The 14,987-nt window shown below is 41.6% G+C and overlaps 1 protein-coding gene across 1 annotated transcript in view; it reads right to left on the bottom strand.

Moving 5' to 3' along the window:
• Positions 1-5,815: 5,815 nt before the first annotated feature.
• TTC13 (tetratricopeptide repeat domain 13) overlaps positions 5,816-14,987 on the bottom strand; it is a gene marked incomplete at its 5' end in the record, with an annotated part of 67,583 nt that continues 58,411 nt past the window's right edge. The window contains 4 exons of the mRNA XM_025194733.1: positions 5,816-6,817; positions 10,148-10,227; positions 11,880-11,958; positions 14,257-14,336. Coding sequence (XP_025050518.1) covers positions 6,694-6,817; positions 10,148-10,227; positions 11,880-11,958; positions 14,257-14,336 — 363 coding nt within the window. The remainder of the gene's footprint in view (positions 6,818-10,147; positions 10,228-11,879; positions 11,959-14,256; positions 14,337-14,987) is intronic.

Raw genomic sequence — 14,987 nt, forward strand, 5'->3', positions numbered from 1 at the left:
CCGCCGCCGCTGCCCCCTGCCTCTCCGCCCAGCCCAGCCCCGCCCCGAGGGGAGGGGGCCCGGCCTGGCACCGCCCGCCCGCCCCGCCTCTGCCTGCACTGGCGGACCCCTATGTGTGGGGGGGGCGTGCACCCTCATGCGTGTGTGTGTTTATATGTGCGTGTCTACGTACATATAAACACACACACACATATATATCTATACCCTCACACTCATGCCTTGCTTAGCCTATAAGGTGCAAATCTACCCTGCCGTTTTGTGTGTGTGTGTGTGGGGAGGGGTGTGTATACACCAAAGTATATATATCTAGGTACACACACACACACACACACGCACACACTTTGGTTAGTCTGTAAGGTACAATCCACCCTGCCTTGTGTGTGTGTGTATAATACGTGTGTGTTGACCCTCCTCAGGGAGGTGCTATGAAACCGACACTGTTTTTAAGCATAATTGAGATCTTTAGATATTTTATGAAATGGATATGGTTGTACTTATACATACACACACATATTTTGGTTTGTCTATGAGGTGCGATATACCCTGCCGTGTGTGTGTGTGTGTGTGTGTGTGTGTGTGTGTGCATATATGTGTATGTATATGTGCTCATGCACACACATACAAACACACACAACACCAAAGTATGTATACACACACGCACATTTTGGTTAGTCTATATAAGTTGCTAATCTGCACTGCTGTGTGTGTGGGCATGCATGCACACACACACATGCATGCCCCAAAGTATATATTTATATCTACATACATGCACATACTTTGGTTGGTCTACAAGGTGCAAATCCACCCTGCCTTCTGCTTGACTACATATACATAAACAAGCTTTGGTGAGCTGAAGCTCACTTCATCCAGTGCTGTGAAAAGGACACACACAAGTGCTTGATTAAGGATGACCAGAACTGTACACACTAGGCCAGATGAGCCTCCTACTGTGGCATTTGCACTTCCTTATCTCTGCAGGAAATGCCTCCCCCCGATGGAGCCAAGGATTGCATTTGCTTGTTGTATAGCCACATCACATTGGTGGCTCAGGATCCTCTTAAAGTCATCCTACACTAGCCCAGTCATCTAACCCTGTTCTGTTTGCTAAACTAGTTTGAGAACATCTGACTTGACTCATGAGGAGTGAGCTTATGTGTAGCACTCCCAGAGAAGCAACAAGTCTGTGTGTCATTCTTCCTGTGAGACAGCCACCACACCTATATGCCATTTAATGCCAAATAAGATTATTACTTTTCTTCTGAGTGACTTTATTTTGAAGAAAAGGGAATGTGCATAAAGCCAATCAGGGAGTAAAATGAAAAGAGTAAAAAACATATTTAAAGCAGTATTTGTTTCAGCATGGATGAGCGGACTAGGAAAAATCTTCGCTTCTGCTCCTCTCCCTGCCCTCAGGACATTTGGGAGCTATTTTGTTCTGCTGCAGAGCTCTTGCACTTCAATTTCACATTATAAGAGAGGAAATAGTGACCTTCCTCAGGGAGTTGCTATGAAACCAATACTGTTTTTAAACATAGTTGAGAACTTTATCGATATTACATGTAATAGATATGGTAGTACATAGAGAAGGGAAAAAATGTTGCCCAGACAGGAAGGAGAACAAACAGGCCATCAGAACAATTGAAAACAACCACAGAAGCTCACAGACCTATTATTTTGCATTTGAGAACGAAATGCTTATTTGAGGCTTTTAGATGCACATTGTTGATCAAATTTGTCCAATCAGAGGGATCTCACACATGGCCGCTCCAAGTGCTTGGCAATTTTACACAGTGGACTAAAGCAAAGAATGCCCTTCACTTGAGTTTCCACGTGAGATACTTTTCCTTTATTCTTGATTTTCTTGGGCATTTTTAGAGTTTATGGTGCTCAAGTGTAGCAACTCAGAGGCACATGGGTCCAAAATCTTATTTTATAGATATAAACTTCCCTCAGATCAATTCTAGTCTTTGAATTGCCAGCTCTACAACATTCCTGTTGTATGCAGGTAAGAGTGGAATGAAAACATGCTCTCAGAAAACTTTGCCCTGCTCAGACCTAAGCCTTAGTAAATGGTTTGCCCATTTCTGCAACTTCCTGGGTGGGTGTGTTTGTGTGCAGAAGTGTGATTGGGGGGGGGGGGGGGGGGGGAGAGAAAGAGCGAGAGAGAGAGAGAACTGTTTAGGAAGCCTCTTGTTGGACCATTTATAGTGATACAGCTCTTGGCTGGAGAAGGCAAGTCACAGGACTTCCCAATTATACCTAGTAATCTAATTCAGGGATGGCCAACCAGCACCACTTGTGCCACAAATGGCACAGGCATAGAACAGAGCAGGGATGGGGCAGGCAGCACAGAACAGGGAGCAGGAAGCAGAGTGATAGATCAGGCAGGGAAAGGGAACTTTGCTAAGTGTGGACTCAATCGCATCTTCTAAATGATTAAAATATCTGCCTGGGAGCTAAGCAGCCAATCTAGAACCCTTCAGTGGAGACAGATCTCAAACCAGAGACCTGGGCACTGGCAGGCCAGGAACACTTCCACTGAGTTACTGTCTTAGGGAATTCTATGAGCATTAAGTGAGAGTTACATGCATACAGTGAAAAGATGATATCATAGCAGCATTTACATTATGCAGAGACATACCTGCTGTGGAACAGAAAGTACAATTTGGTTCAATAACAGATTGGAAACAGAGAAGAGGAAGAGATTCAGAGAGGGAAATAGATAATCACACAATCTTCTTTGTGTACAGGGCATAAGCACTGACTTTTATTTTTGCTGGTGGGGGCCCCTAAGATGATGCCCTCCCCAGCACAGCTAGAGCAGAGCTGAGCAGAGCCCATGGGGGGACGGGCAGATATGGGCTGCCCACTGCAGGCTTGGAGCTCCCCACCCTGCTGCCCTCCCCCTAGGAGCCCTGCACTAGGCATGCCACCATGGCAAAGTATCCCCTGGCCACCTGGCAGCACTGGAGGGCACAGCTCTACACTGCCACCCCAACTGCTGTCAGGCACACAGCTGCACTGCCGTGGTGAGGGAGCACTTTGCCACGGCAGTGCAGCTGGCGTGGGGCTCCCAGGGAGAGGGTAGCATGGCAGGCAGCCCACATCTGTCCCAGCCCTGTGCACAAGTCTGAGAGGCATGGGCCCCCCCACATGCTCCCCTCCCTGGGGATGCATGCAGTGACAGGGAACCAGCCCCCATGCCTCCTAGACAATCCACCTGTGACTTTGTCCCACTCCCTGCCCCAGCCCCAGGCCCCATGCACCGCCCTTGCTGGGCTGCGCTTCCAGGCTCAGGCCCTGCCCCACTCCCTCCTTCACTGTAAAGGCTTTGATCATCCATCCCCCCCCACCCCCTAGACTTACCTGCAGGCAGCTGGGGGAGCTGATCTCCACCACTGCCTGGGGCTGCGTTCCTGGCTATGTGCATGCGTGCACATGCATGTGGCACTCCTTGCATATTGCTCCCCACACCCCCTTGCAGGCTGGAACTGTGCCAGCTTGCAAGGGGAAACCTGCTTTTTTCCCCATGTTTTTCCCCCCCCAGTGAATGAAAAACCTGGATCCTTGCGTGATACTGGGAATCCAGGACAAATGCTGTCCTAGAGACATGCAACCCCAGACTAGGACCTGATGTTCCAATTTCAGGACTGCTCCGCCCAATTAGGGACGGATGGTCACGTTACCCTCTTCCCGAGGGGAGCCAGGGCCCCCAGGCCCCCCCATGTACTCGGCACCTATGGTACAGGGGCTCTCTCACATTCTCTCTATGGAAAAGGGTGAGAGAGAGAGAGAGAGAGAGAGAGAGAGAGAGAGAGAGAGAAATTGCACTAGATGGAGCAGCTTGAAAAACAGATCTACTCTCGGGCTCGGAGCTGTCTGGGTTAGACTGGGGACAGAAGTATTGCTTTACCCTTCACCCTCCACTACATGCCTTTTCACTATTGCTGCTTGGAACTTGGGATGTGTCTCTCTCTCTCCCTTCGAAAAGGTCAAGTTTCTCTCAGAAGCTGAACTGTAAAAGTAATTCCCGTGGAAGGGTTGTGGATAACCAGGGAGAATCAAAGAAATAAAAAAGCCTGGGCCTCAAGAGACGGAAGGAGCCAGGGCTTGCTCTGTGCTCTAGAAGCTATGGCTAGGCTGGCTTCAGGGGATATTTAGAAGTACCACAGGCTGGGGTCACCAGGCTGGCACTCCCCTAAAATAATCCATGATACCCACATCTAACCTACCAATTTTGACCCCAAGTGTGACTGAAATTTGGAGGCAGTGACAACACCAAGCATATAGTGAACTTTGCTTCAATCTTAGCTATGGCACAATGGTAAAATCATTCAGAGTAGATTTTTGTAATGTTGACAGAAGACAAATATTTATTTCCCTTTTAGGGGTGCAATTTTTAGAACTCTGTTCCCTTTCCCATGCTTCCCCCCTCCACCCCCTTTAATTCTGTCCTTAGAGGTCCTCCCTCCCAGTTCTTTGATGTTCTCTCATGGGACTCCACTTATTCCTCAAAAGACATCCTCTTAAGTTCAAAGATGCTACCCCCAACAAGAAACAAAGTCATATGCATCTTAACTATCAGGGTGTAGCAGCACCATCTGTCCAGAAGAGAAAGAGAAACAACAAGTCACGTAGACAGAGATTCAGAGGAAAGAGGGGATTTGGGGTTGTCTGCTTATCACTATTAAGTGAGCAAACACCTGTACCAGTCAGACTTATATTACACCTGTATCAGTCAGATGTATTTGACCACAAAAGTTCTCTAGTCTACAAGGGAAAGGAGTTGGTTGGGAAAATAAAAGGGAGTATCCAATTTTGGCAAGGAGTATGAGCCCAGAAAGTTCCTCTGGCACCGAAGAATGAATTTAGACCATTGATATTAAAAAAGAAAAACTTGTGAATGAGTTGAAAGACAGGGTTCTAGAAACAGCTCAGCCCTTTTAACTTTTTTGAGGTGGATAAAAACATTAAGGAATACTAAAATAACTTGCCCAGGGTAAAGTTACTGAGCAAACCAGCCATTTGGCCCACTTGCCAACTGAAGTCACCTAGCTTAAAATCACCCAGAAAATAAAACCTGCATGAGACACAGAATTCAACCAGACTCTGAAATTAAGCTGTACTTTATTGGGGTTTTCAACAAATGTTGGTGATCTTTTGGATGATAGCTACAAGTAAATAGCCCACCACTGTCTGAGCTGAATTAGTTCTGCCTGATGGCTATCGTAAGACAACAAAATCTTCCCATGCTGCATTTTAGGGCTGTGCAGAGCTTCAGGTGCTGATTTGATTTGCAGAAGATTCAGACTGATTTGGCAGCTGAATCTCCGAATCAAGTCGGGAGACCAATAAAAAGGTCTGAAGAGAGTCAAGGCTCTCTGAATCAATTCGGAAAAGATTCAGAGAGCTTCGAAGATTCGGCCAGTCCCCACTCACTGCAGGGAAGCTGGATCCAGACTCCATGCTAGTAAGTAGGGGGCCGGTAGGGGGAGGGCTGGAGAAGGGGAGACCGGACCAGGGGGGACCCCTGCCAGGCCCTATCCCCTGCCTGTTCCCCTGCAGTGTGGGGCAGTGGGGATCGCCCCCCCTTCCCCGCCGGTAGCAGCCAGTGAGTGCAGAACTTTTTTTTCTTTTTCAAAGATTCTGGAGCTGGGGTGGGCGGGGCAGCCATTGACGGGACTGGGAGAGTAGGCAAGGGATGGGGCCCGTTTGATTCAGAGATTCGGCCAATTCGGTGGTGGCCAAATCTCTGGATCAGATTCGGCTGAATCAATTTGGGACAGTAATTCAAACCACCGAATCGAATCACTGTCCCCCAAATTGGCTGAATCCAAATCCAAAGCGAATACTAGCCACTTCGCATAGGCCTACCGCATTTCATCACTTCAGTGTAATAAATCAAGCCTATGGGCTCAGCACCCCTCTATGTGGTCCTGCACTCTCAACTGTCTTGAGTGTATTCTCCATTAAAAAAAAAAAACCCCAACACCCAGGGACTGTATATCAGCTTTCCTTTCTGGCAATTCCATGCATTCCATCAGCCTAACCACTTGTTGATTTGCTCACCAAGAAAGGCTCATTTTGAACATTTCATTTGTCTGCTTTTATTTCCAAAGTTTGTTTTCTTGAAACCAATTTCTTTACAAGTGTTCCAGACATTATTTATCTCAGAGTTCTTTGAAACATTCCTTCACAGGATTACATTATGTGAAGTTTTTGTGTATTTATAGTTTGCACGCAAGTAAATGCTTCATAACAGTTTCACAGTTGAATTTTTTAAAGACCCTGAACGTATACAATTAAGAGAGAAGAGATGTGGCATTTTCAAAGTGCATTAACAAAAACATTCTTTAAAAACAAAACCCAGGTATACAGCAAGTTCAAGGTATTTTCCCTTTCAATTATGTCACTCTTCAGTTTGGTCTCTGAAGTAAATTTATTTGTTATTACATTATGCATGGAAACAAAATCAACCCTTTAATATGTCCTCTTTCCCACACCCATCATACATTTTCAGTCATGGCAAGGATTTCCATTTTCTATTGAGAGTTTCTAAAGTAAAGAAAAAGGTTCAAGTATTCCATTTATCAAAACTTGTATCAAAAGTAACAAAGGACCTCATTTGTTCATAATTTTTCTTTTTCAAAAATAATTTACAAAGCAAGTAGTCTTGGCCTTTATTTGTATAAATTATACAGAAACTATAGTTTTTTTGAGACAGAGAGACGAGTCTGTGTTCAGCACTTCAATCAATGTTCTTAGCGTTGGAAAAGTCTCTGATACTGATGGCAGACTTTTGTAAGAAGGAGAAATACTAGAAAAAAGAAAACCAAAGTTCATAAATTGCACACCATTTGAAGTGACTTGAAAGACAGTATTTTAAATTTGCATTACTATTGTCAATCCCTTCCCCCAATACATGTTTAAGGCTCACTTTTAGGGATTTTTGCCTTCTAAAATACCTTGTTCATAATTTATGCCTCCACAACTGGCCTCAGCCTGGCATATGAGCTGCGTTAGTCTGAAGTTAGGCAGAAAGTGGGGTAGATTTGCACCTTTACAGACTAACTAAATCAGATGTGTAGTTTGAGATTTTGTAAGCAGGGGCCATCTGATGCTGTGATGACCTCTGCTTATGAAAGTTTATGCTATGTATCTGATTTAATTAGTCTATAAGGGTACACAATCTATCCTGCCATCACGAAGCAATCACCATATAAATGAGTAGCCTGATATAGTAACAGCAGAGAAATAAATCTTAGCTTATCTCAAACAGCCATGCTGTTTTTGCAAAATAACCACTGAACCCCTAACCACAGACTGGAAGGAGCTAATTGGAATTGCATCCAGGTGTATCACTACCTTACTCATAGTAAAAAAGATGATGTCAAAACCTGTTGTAATATATTAATGCAAAATCTTGTGAGAGATTAAACATGAGTTAGGAAATCCCTATTTATTGTTTCCACAGCAAGAGTATTAAATACCATCATATATTTTCAAAGGTCCAAATCACAATGTTTGTACTAATTATTAAAAAACCCCTCTTAAACATTCCAATCCATTGATTTAAGTTTGAAACTCCTTGCACTTTCACTTGCATGTACTTGTAAGCATAAATCACATTCAGTTTTGCAAAGAAAAATAAGTGCTTTAACTAGTGGTGCAACTTTGGAATTCTTGCATGTTTAGTTTGGTTTTATTTAATTTAAGTAGATATGTTTAGTTTGGATGAAATTCACCAGATGGATTTATCAGATTTAAACTATAAAAAAGGAAGGATTTAGCACCATGAGTGCTGTCAGAGTTCCTTAAATAGCTTCATTGTTATAACCTAGTCTGAACAGATCATCTTAAGGACTGGGACAGCAGTCTATATTCCAACCATTCAAACTTTTGGGGTTTTTTTTTTTTTAACGGAAAATAACCACAAAGGTAGAAACTAGCAGGCAGTAAGGAAAAGGAATTTTTTTTCACACTGAGTATAATTAAAGTGTGGAATTCACTTTACTCCAATTCAAAGAAGGGCACTGGACAAATTCTTGAAGGAAAGGGGCAACAGCAGCTATTAAGCATGGGAATTAGGGATACAGCCTCTCAATCAGAACTTCCTAGATCCTAAATAATGGAGGCTGCAAGTGGGAGGAACAGTGGAAAAAACACCTTGGGCATACCCAGTTCACTCTCCCTTTCAGCATCCACTCTCTGCCACTATGTAACACAGGATACTGGGCAAGATGGACCTATGGTCTGACCCAGTAAATGGCAGTTCTTATGTTCTAGTATCAAGTGTGTGTTACTTTTTTATGTGAAGAGCTGTTTGCTAGGAATGAATGCGTTTACTCTATTACTCAGAAGTCTAAATATATAGAAACTAGAATATGCTTATGTTTGAAACATTACATTGAGGCTGCTGGTAGACATTAATTTAGTTGCACAATTGGGATCTGAGAAATTTTATCTCAGATTCAAAAAAGTGTGCGCCCTGCCATGCCTTCTGCAGCCACATCCGTAAAGCCCTTCTGTGCACCCTAACTAGACAGCAAGGATTTAAACTTGCAAGTAGGGGGAAGGAGCTCATTGGCTCTCTATGCCCAGGCTGCACAGCAAGGCTTAATAAAATGCCACAAATTCAAATTAAAGTGCCATATAAACCAGCCACAAAAAAATGTTTCATATTTAATGGAACATCTTTGTGGCTGGTTTGCCATTTTATAATGCAATAAATTGGTTGACTATGTGACGTTACAATCTATCACGAGATTAACACTGTATTCAAGTTGCCATGAACACTGAAAACATTTGGTTTTCCAAATTAACAAAATCCCTTGTCCACATATAAATATAAATCCATGACAAATTTAAATTTAAACAGCCTAAGTGCCAAAACACCTGAAAAAAATAGAGTGCTAACATTCTATTTTATTTTCATACTTTGTTGTCATTGTTTCTCAGATTTTTTTAAAAAAATAATCAAATTTCCCTTAAAATTTTACCACTGGCCTAACTTAAAAAGTAAATTTTATTGCAAAGGGATTTTCCCTAGAGAGTAACAAGTAAATGAAAACAGACTGCTTATAGGGTCAGGGAAGCAAGACCCCTTTTTCATGGGTTTGTAACCTACTGTCAAGCAAACTGTTCCAGGTTGTGTATAACACCTAAAATTTATAATGGTACTTTCAACTAAAGAATTATTTTTCTCTAGCCTACAGAAAAAAAAGTGTACTTGCTGACTTTATAAAATCACACACTAAAAAGAATCTTGTGATAGGATTTAAATCCTCAATTTGATTATTCACATTTTAATCCTTTTTCATTCCTCCACCATAAATGCCTTCAGAGGCTTTGTGTTGCTGAGACCACAAGTGTAGTTAGCTAGATATGGCACTCTTCACTGATGTGTATAAACCAAAGCAAAATGGGTACTTGTTAACATCAGTTTTCTACACAGTTTTCTCTACCCCCATCTGCTGCAACACATTACATTTCTCATAGGCTTCAGGGCTGGTCCATGACTTCACTTTTAAAACTTAAACATTAAAACCACTATTTCATAATATGAACAAGTATGACAGAGTATTTAGTTACATTTTGGCAAGTTCATGCTATATTGTTTTGTTTCTATATTTTAAAAAATTCTTTACAAAGTAATAGTTCAAACAATTTGATACACAGACTATGTCTACAGGACATAGACTAACACAGCACTCCACTGGAGCTAGTTAACCTGGGCAGAGTAGTGTGCTTCTAGTACCAGAGCTAGATCAGATAACCCTGGACAGCACTGCATTGTAGATATGCCCATAGACTGAACCCTGGTATCCTGACAATGACTAATGGTAAAACTCACACCTTAGTACCAAGATCATGTATCAAACCAAACTTTAGTAAAGGTATTAAATGGAGTTTTAATTATGTGTGGACTTGTGGAAGCCTTTACAGTGGGATGATGTGTGTGGATGTGTGCAAGCCTTTGCAGAGGGATGCAGCCATCAGCTTTCACCTTGATAGCTGCAGCACAATATACAAGCTATGAACTATCACAGATTCTATTTTTAAGGAGTGATGAAGTACATACAATTTTTTTATGTAAACCTCCAGATAATAGCTTTGAATTTTTCTCTTCAACAAAAAAGGATTTTACCTTTTTAAATTCATCCAGCTTCTTGCTATTTTGCTAAAGGCCTCAGAACCAGAAGCTGTCATAGCTTCAAAATCAACCAACTGAAACACAATAATTAAAAGAAGAACAAGAAAATAAGGCTTTTTATAATACAGAACTGTTGCCAGTACATTTGTGAAGAAAGTCTCTAATCTAATTCTACTGGTTTAAATTCTGGTGCATTTCCTAATGCAAGTCCCTGATTGTCAAACATTATTCCCCTTTATCTGCAGTGAAATACAGAATATCTTCCAAATCTCTTATTAAGAATTGACGAACACTAATGATTTAATACCAGAAAAGACCCATAATAAAATGTATTTTTAAAACAAGGATTGAATTCCCTTGTAACAAGAAAACTGGGAGTCTTGGTGTTTGTTTTCAGTATTGGATGATGTCCTCTTGCAAAATTCAGTACCAACAAATCTAGTTTAATGGGTATGTCTAGTATTTTGTACTAATCCAACTTTCCACACTGGATTTCTGAACAAAGTGTTGAATTAGTCAACAAATACGATTGTGTTTATGACTACTGGCATGTAAATGACTGCAAACAGCCAAGACATCTGGTCAAGCTCACATCTGAAGCTGGTCAGAAAATTTAAATTAAAGAGCGACTCAAGCAACATGAAGAGCAGTATAAGGTTTTCTGTTTATTGTCTCAAATTTTTCCATACCGAGAGCTCTTTTTTATGCTACTAGCCTTAATAAGTCATTGTTTTGAAGAGAAAGGCTGTGTTCTTTCCTTTGCTTTCACAGATTCCCCACCAAAAATGCTTCTGCAAATCAAACTGTTTTGTTCACCAGTATAATGCTACTTTAACCACTGTTTTGTAACCAATGGTAAACGTGTCAATGATTCTGTTAGAGATGCAAAAAGGAATGTAATCCAACTCGCTCCTCCTGTTGTATTGAATCTGCAGTATTAACGTGAGCGAACAGATGCAAAAGCTTCTGTCATTAAAGTTTGCAGATATGACTGAATACAATAAGGGAGAGTTATTTGAATGGTGTTAGATCAGATCTTCACTTTAAACTCCAGGGTCAAAAACAAAGCTAATTCAGCAGATCATAACTTCTCTGGCAAAAACTTGGGAGAGGTGCTCTCACACAAGTGGGTTTCAGATGATTCAGAAAGTTGTAAATTGTAAGCACGTTGAACTACATCTGCAAATAAAAAGGAAACCTTGCTATTATGTGCTCAGAAAAAATTATTCTATACTAGAGCTAAGACATCCATTCTGCTGAAGTAAAACATCAGATTCATTTGGAATAGAAGCCACAGACAGGAGCTCACCACAATAATCTGGCCTCAAGGTTACAAACATTAACTTTGGGAAGGTTTGTGGATCATCCAGGGACTTCCCTTTTCAACTAGTGACTATTAGGGTAAGTAGTTGTTCATAAAATTCTGAGGGTTGACAGTGGTCTGCTAGCCAAAGAAGTTTGCAAACCACTGGTCTATACCATAAGCTGAACAACTGCAGCTTCAAAGCTTACAAGGGAGCCTGAAAAGCATAGCTGTCATCCCAAAAATCTAGGACGGCAATTAATCTTAAAAGTACCTTAAGGCTGGAAGCTACTGGTGTAATGGGCTGACACACTAAATATAAACGTGCATAGCCCCTGTTCATGTCTTCTGTTGCTTCCTCATAACTAAAAGCATCACATCCATTTTGTTGGTTTGGTCAGTATATTTTTATATTGTACTTGCCTTTCCTTTTGGGATTTTTCCTGATATTTCTTTTCCACTTGCCATCAGGGCTCCCATGATCACCGAATAAGCTATCACACTATAAAGAAAAAAAAAAAAGACAAGTCTCTTTCAATTATATTTTTTTTCGTTTAGGATGCTGCATTATGCAAACAAAATTCAATTCATTACTTCTTCATTAAAGAAACATGTTTCATTAAAGATGAAAAGGGCACTTGTTAGAGGTAGAAGTAAATGGATATCTGTCAACCTTGTAAAAAAAAAAATCAGCTTTTATATATGTAGGTGGGGGGTAGTGGTAATATTTTTATTTGCCTTCTGACATTGCACAGGGCTGAATCCATGATTCTGCAGATGAAAGCGGTTGAGGAACACTGCTCCTGAAGATCTCAGTATCATGATTCCAAGCCCATGGAGTTCTTAAAATTCTGCAGGGCTAAAACTGGAAAATGAACCCTCATTCTAGAGAATCACAGAAAACTATGGCTGGAAGGGACCTCAGGAGGTCATCTATTCCAGCACCCTGATCAAGAAATGACTGCCCCTAATTAAACCATCCCAGTCAACTGTTAGTCTAAACCAGGGGTGTCCAACCTTTTTGAATGTGGGGCCGGATCATTAACTTTTTATCACCCAGTGGGCCAGTGAGCCATATTCAAAGACCTCACAGGAAGCGGTATCACATCACCCCCCAACCCCCCCCGAAACAAAAGTATGGCGTTTACTTTCGTTTCCTGTTGCAGCACCTCAGGCCTCAGAAAACAGCTTGGAGGGCCGCATGGTGGCCCGTGGGCCGTATGTTGGACAAGCCTGGTCTAAACTTCTCTTAAAAGTGTTGAAGGATAGTAATTCCACAATCTCTCTGGGTAATCTGTTCCAGTGCTTAACCACCCTCAGAGTGATACAATTCTCCGCAATATCTAATCTAAATTTCATTTCCCTTGCTACAATTAAGTTCACTGCTCCTCATCCCATCCCCTGCTACCAAACAGAACAGTCTATTTCCATAAATTCAGATGTGGCCTTGCAGTGCTTATGAACTTCACAGCAGGCTAGTAAGCCGCCCTCCTCCCCCCACCATTTTTTTCAAATTTGTTTTGTGTTCAATATTTTCAGTTTCAAAGTGTGGTAGACACAGGTTCAGTTAATTTGTACTGTAAGAGTTAAGCAAAATATGGCCACAGAAATGGAAATACCTTGACCAATCCCTGGAGATAAGAGCAGCCTTGAATTAACCTGGAGCTTCAGTTAAATGCAGGCATAAAATACAGAAAATGTATTTTATAGAGTCAGAAAATGAAACATGTTTGCAGTAACTACTAAAGGGGTATTTGCTTTTACCAGCAGTATGGTAAATTATGCTGCATGTACCTAAAACAGTGTTTCTCAACCTTTTCATACGCAAGGTATCCCTCAATAAACTCAAGGCACCCCTCAGAAAATGCCAGCTCTTAAGTTTTCACTGACTGACTACAGAAAAAAACAGAGCAATTTTTCTTTTGCAAAGAACTCAGAAAAACCACAACAAATCAGAACGTGTTTTTAACACAATGGCTTCTTCCTATTTGAAATCTCTTGGTTTATCTTGTAAATCTTGGTTGCATATGTCCTGGAACTAACATTGTCTGGCACCCTTGAAAAAAATCTCATGGCACCCTAGGATGACACAGCACCTTGAGTGAGAATCACTGATCTAAAGATACCTTTACATGTACCCTTGGAAACCTTATCTCGAGTGATACAGAGTAACATGCTGTGAGCAGCAAAATATACTAAACAGCCCGATTTTAACCAGTGATCCAAAGTCTATAAAGATGGACCATTCATTACTGTTCCTGGTGTGTATACATTTAAAAATCTATCTACATATAAACATTTAAACAGGGTAAGTGTGTTTTGACCACCAGGATGGTAAAGAAGGACACACCCTAGACTAGTCATGATCTAGATCATATGGGCTTTAACAAACTGTCCAAAGAGTAAATGATAAAAATTAAAACTGTTATCCAGCATCCCCCTGGAACAAAATATGCTGGTCAACTGAGCAGCCTGAACAAGCGACTTTGCCTGTTTGGGCTACCGCTTCCCCTGCCATGTCCGGTGCGTTGCGGCCCCTCCCGCGGGCCCTGCAGGACAGGGAGGCAGGCCCCGCGCAGTCTGTTATGCCCCTGGGCCATGGGGGCTCTGAGAAACTGGAAGTGCCATGGTGGGCACTTCCAGTTTCACTTTACCTTACAAGCCAGCATGCCGGTTAATAGAGGATGCTGGCTTGTAAGGTGCGGGTTAACGGAACTTTTACTGTATTAACATTTTGATAGACAATGCAATTAGTCATTAGAGATATGGATAATTTATATACACTGAGAAAATCACTCACCTGGATCCTCTTGAGAGTGGCATTAAGTTATAGAAGTAATAAACTAAAGACAGGATTAGATTACACACGGCATCTGTCTCCTAGGTAAAACAAATGGAAGCTTAATACTTTAGTGTAAAGATAATGATATTCAGAAACCTCTATAAGCATATAAACCTCTATAACCTCTTAATATGCTTTATAAAACCTTGTACATTAAATAATGATCCAATATCTTCAACCAAAATTTTTTCCCCTACGATAAAAAAATTATCTTAGCCATCCTCAATATGAAAATAACTAAAAATGCCAGGTTAAATTAGAGTTTGATAAACAAATTTATAAGTAAATATCCCCCGTCGCAGAATTAGGGTGAAATACTATCTACAGTATTTCAAAAGAACCTGAAATCTAAAAAGTACAGAATTTTAAGAACAGTCAGGTACCCAGGTAGAAAACAAGCAACTAGGGCTGTGTGAAGCTTTGGTAGCTGATTTGATTTTGAGGCGATTCGGCCTGATTTGGGGATCGAATCTCTAAATCAATCTAATCGGGAGACCAAGTAAAAGCTCCGAATCGATTCAGAAAGGCTTCAGAAAATCTTCAGCTGATTCAGAGATTTGGCCATAGGCTAAACAGGAAGCTGCCAGCTGCCTCCAGCTGGTAAGTCTGTTAGGGTTGGGAAGGGACATGGGGGGAGGGAGGCATTCGGGCTGGGGCAGGGACAAGCTGCCCAGCCGGGGTGGGGGGTG

This window comes from Alligator sinensis, unplaced genomic scaffold (genome assembly GCF_000455745.1).
Source record: "Alligator sinensis unplaced genomic scaffold, ASM45574v1 scaffold448_1, whole genome shotgun sequence".
Classification (NCBI taxonomy): domain Eukaryota; kingdom Metazoa; phylum Chordata; order Crocodylia; family Alligatoridae; genus Alligator; species Alligator sinensis.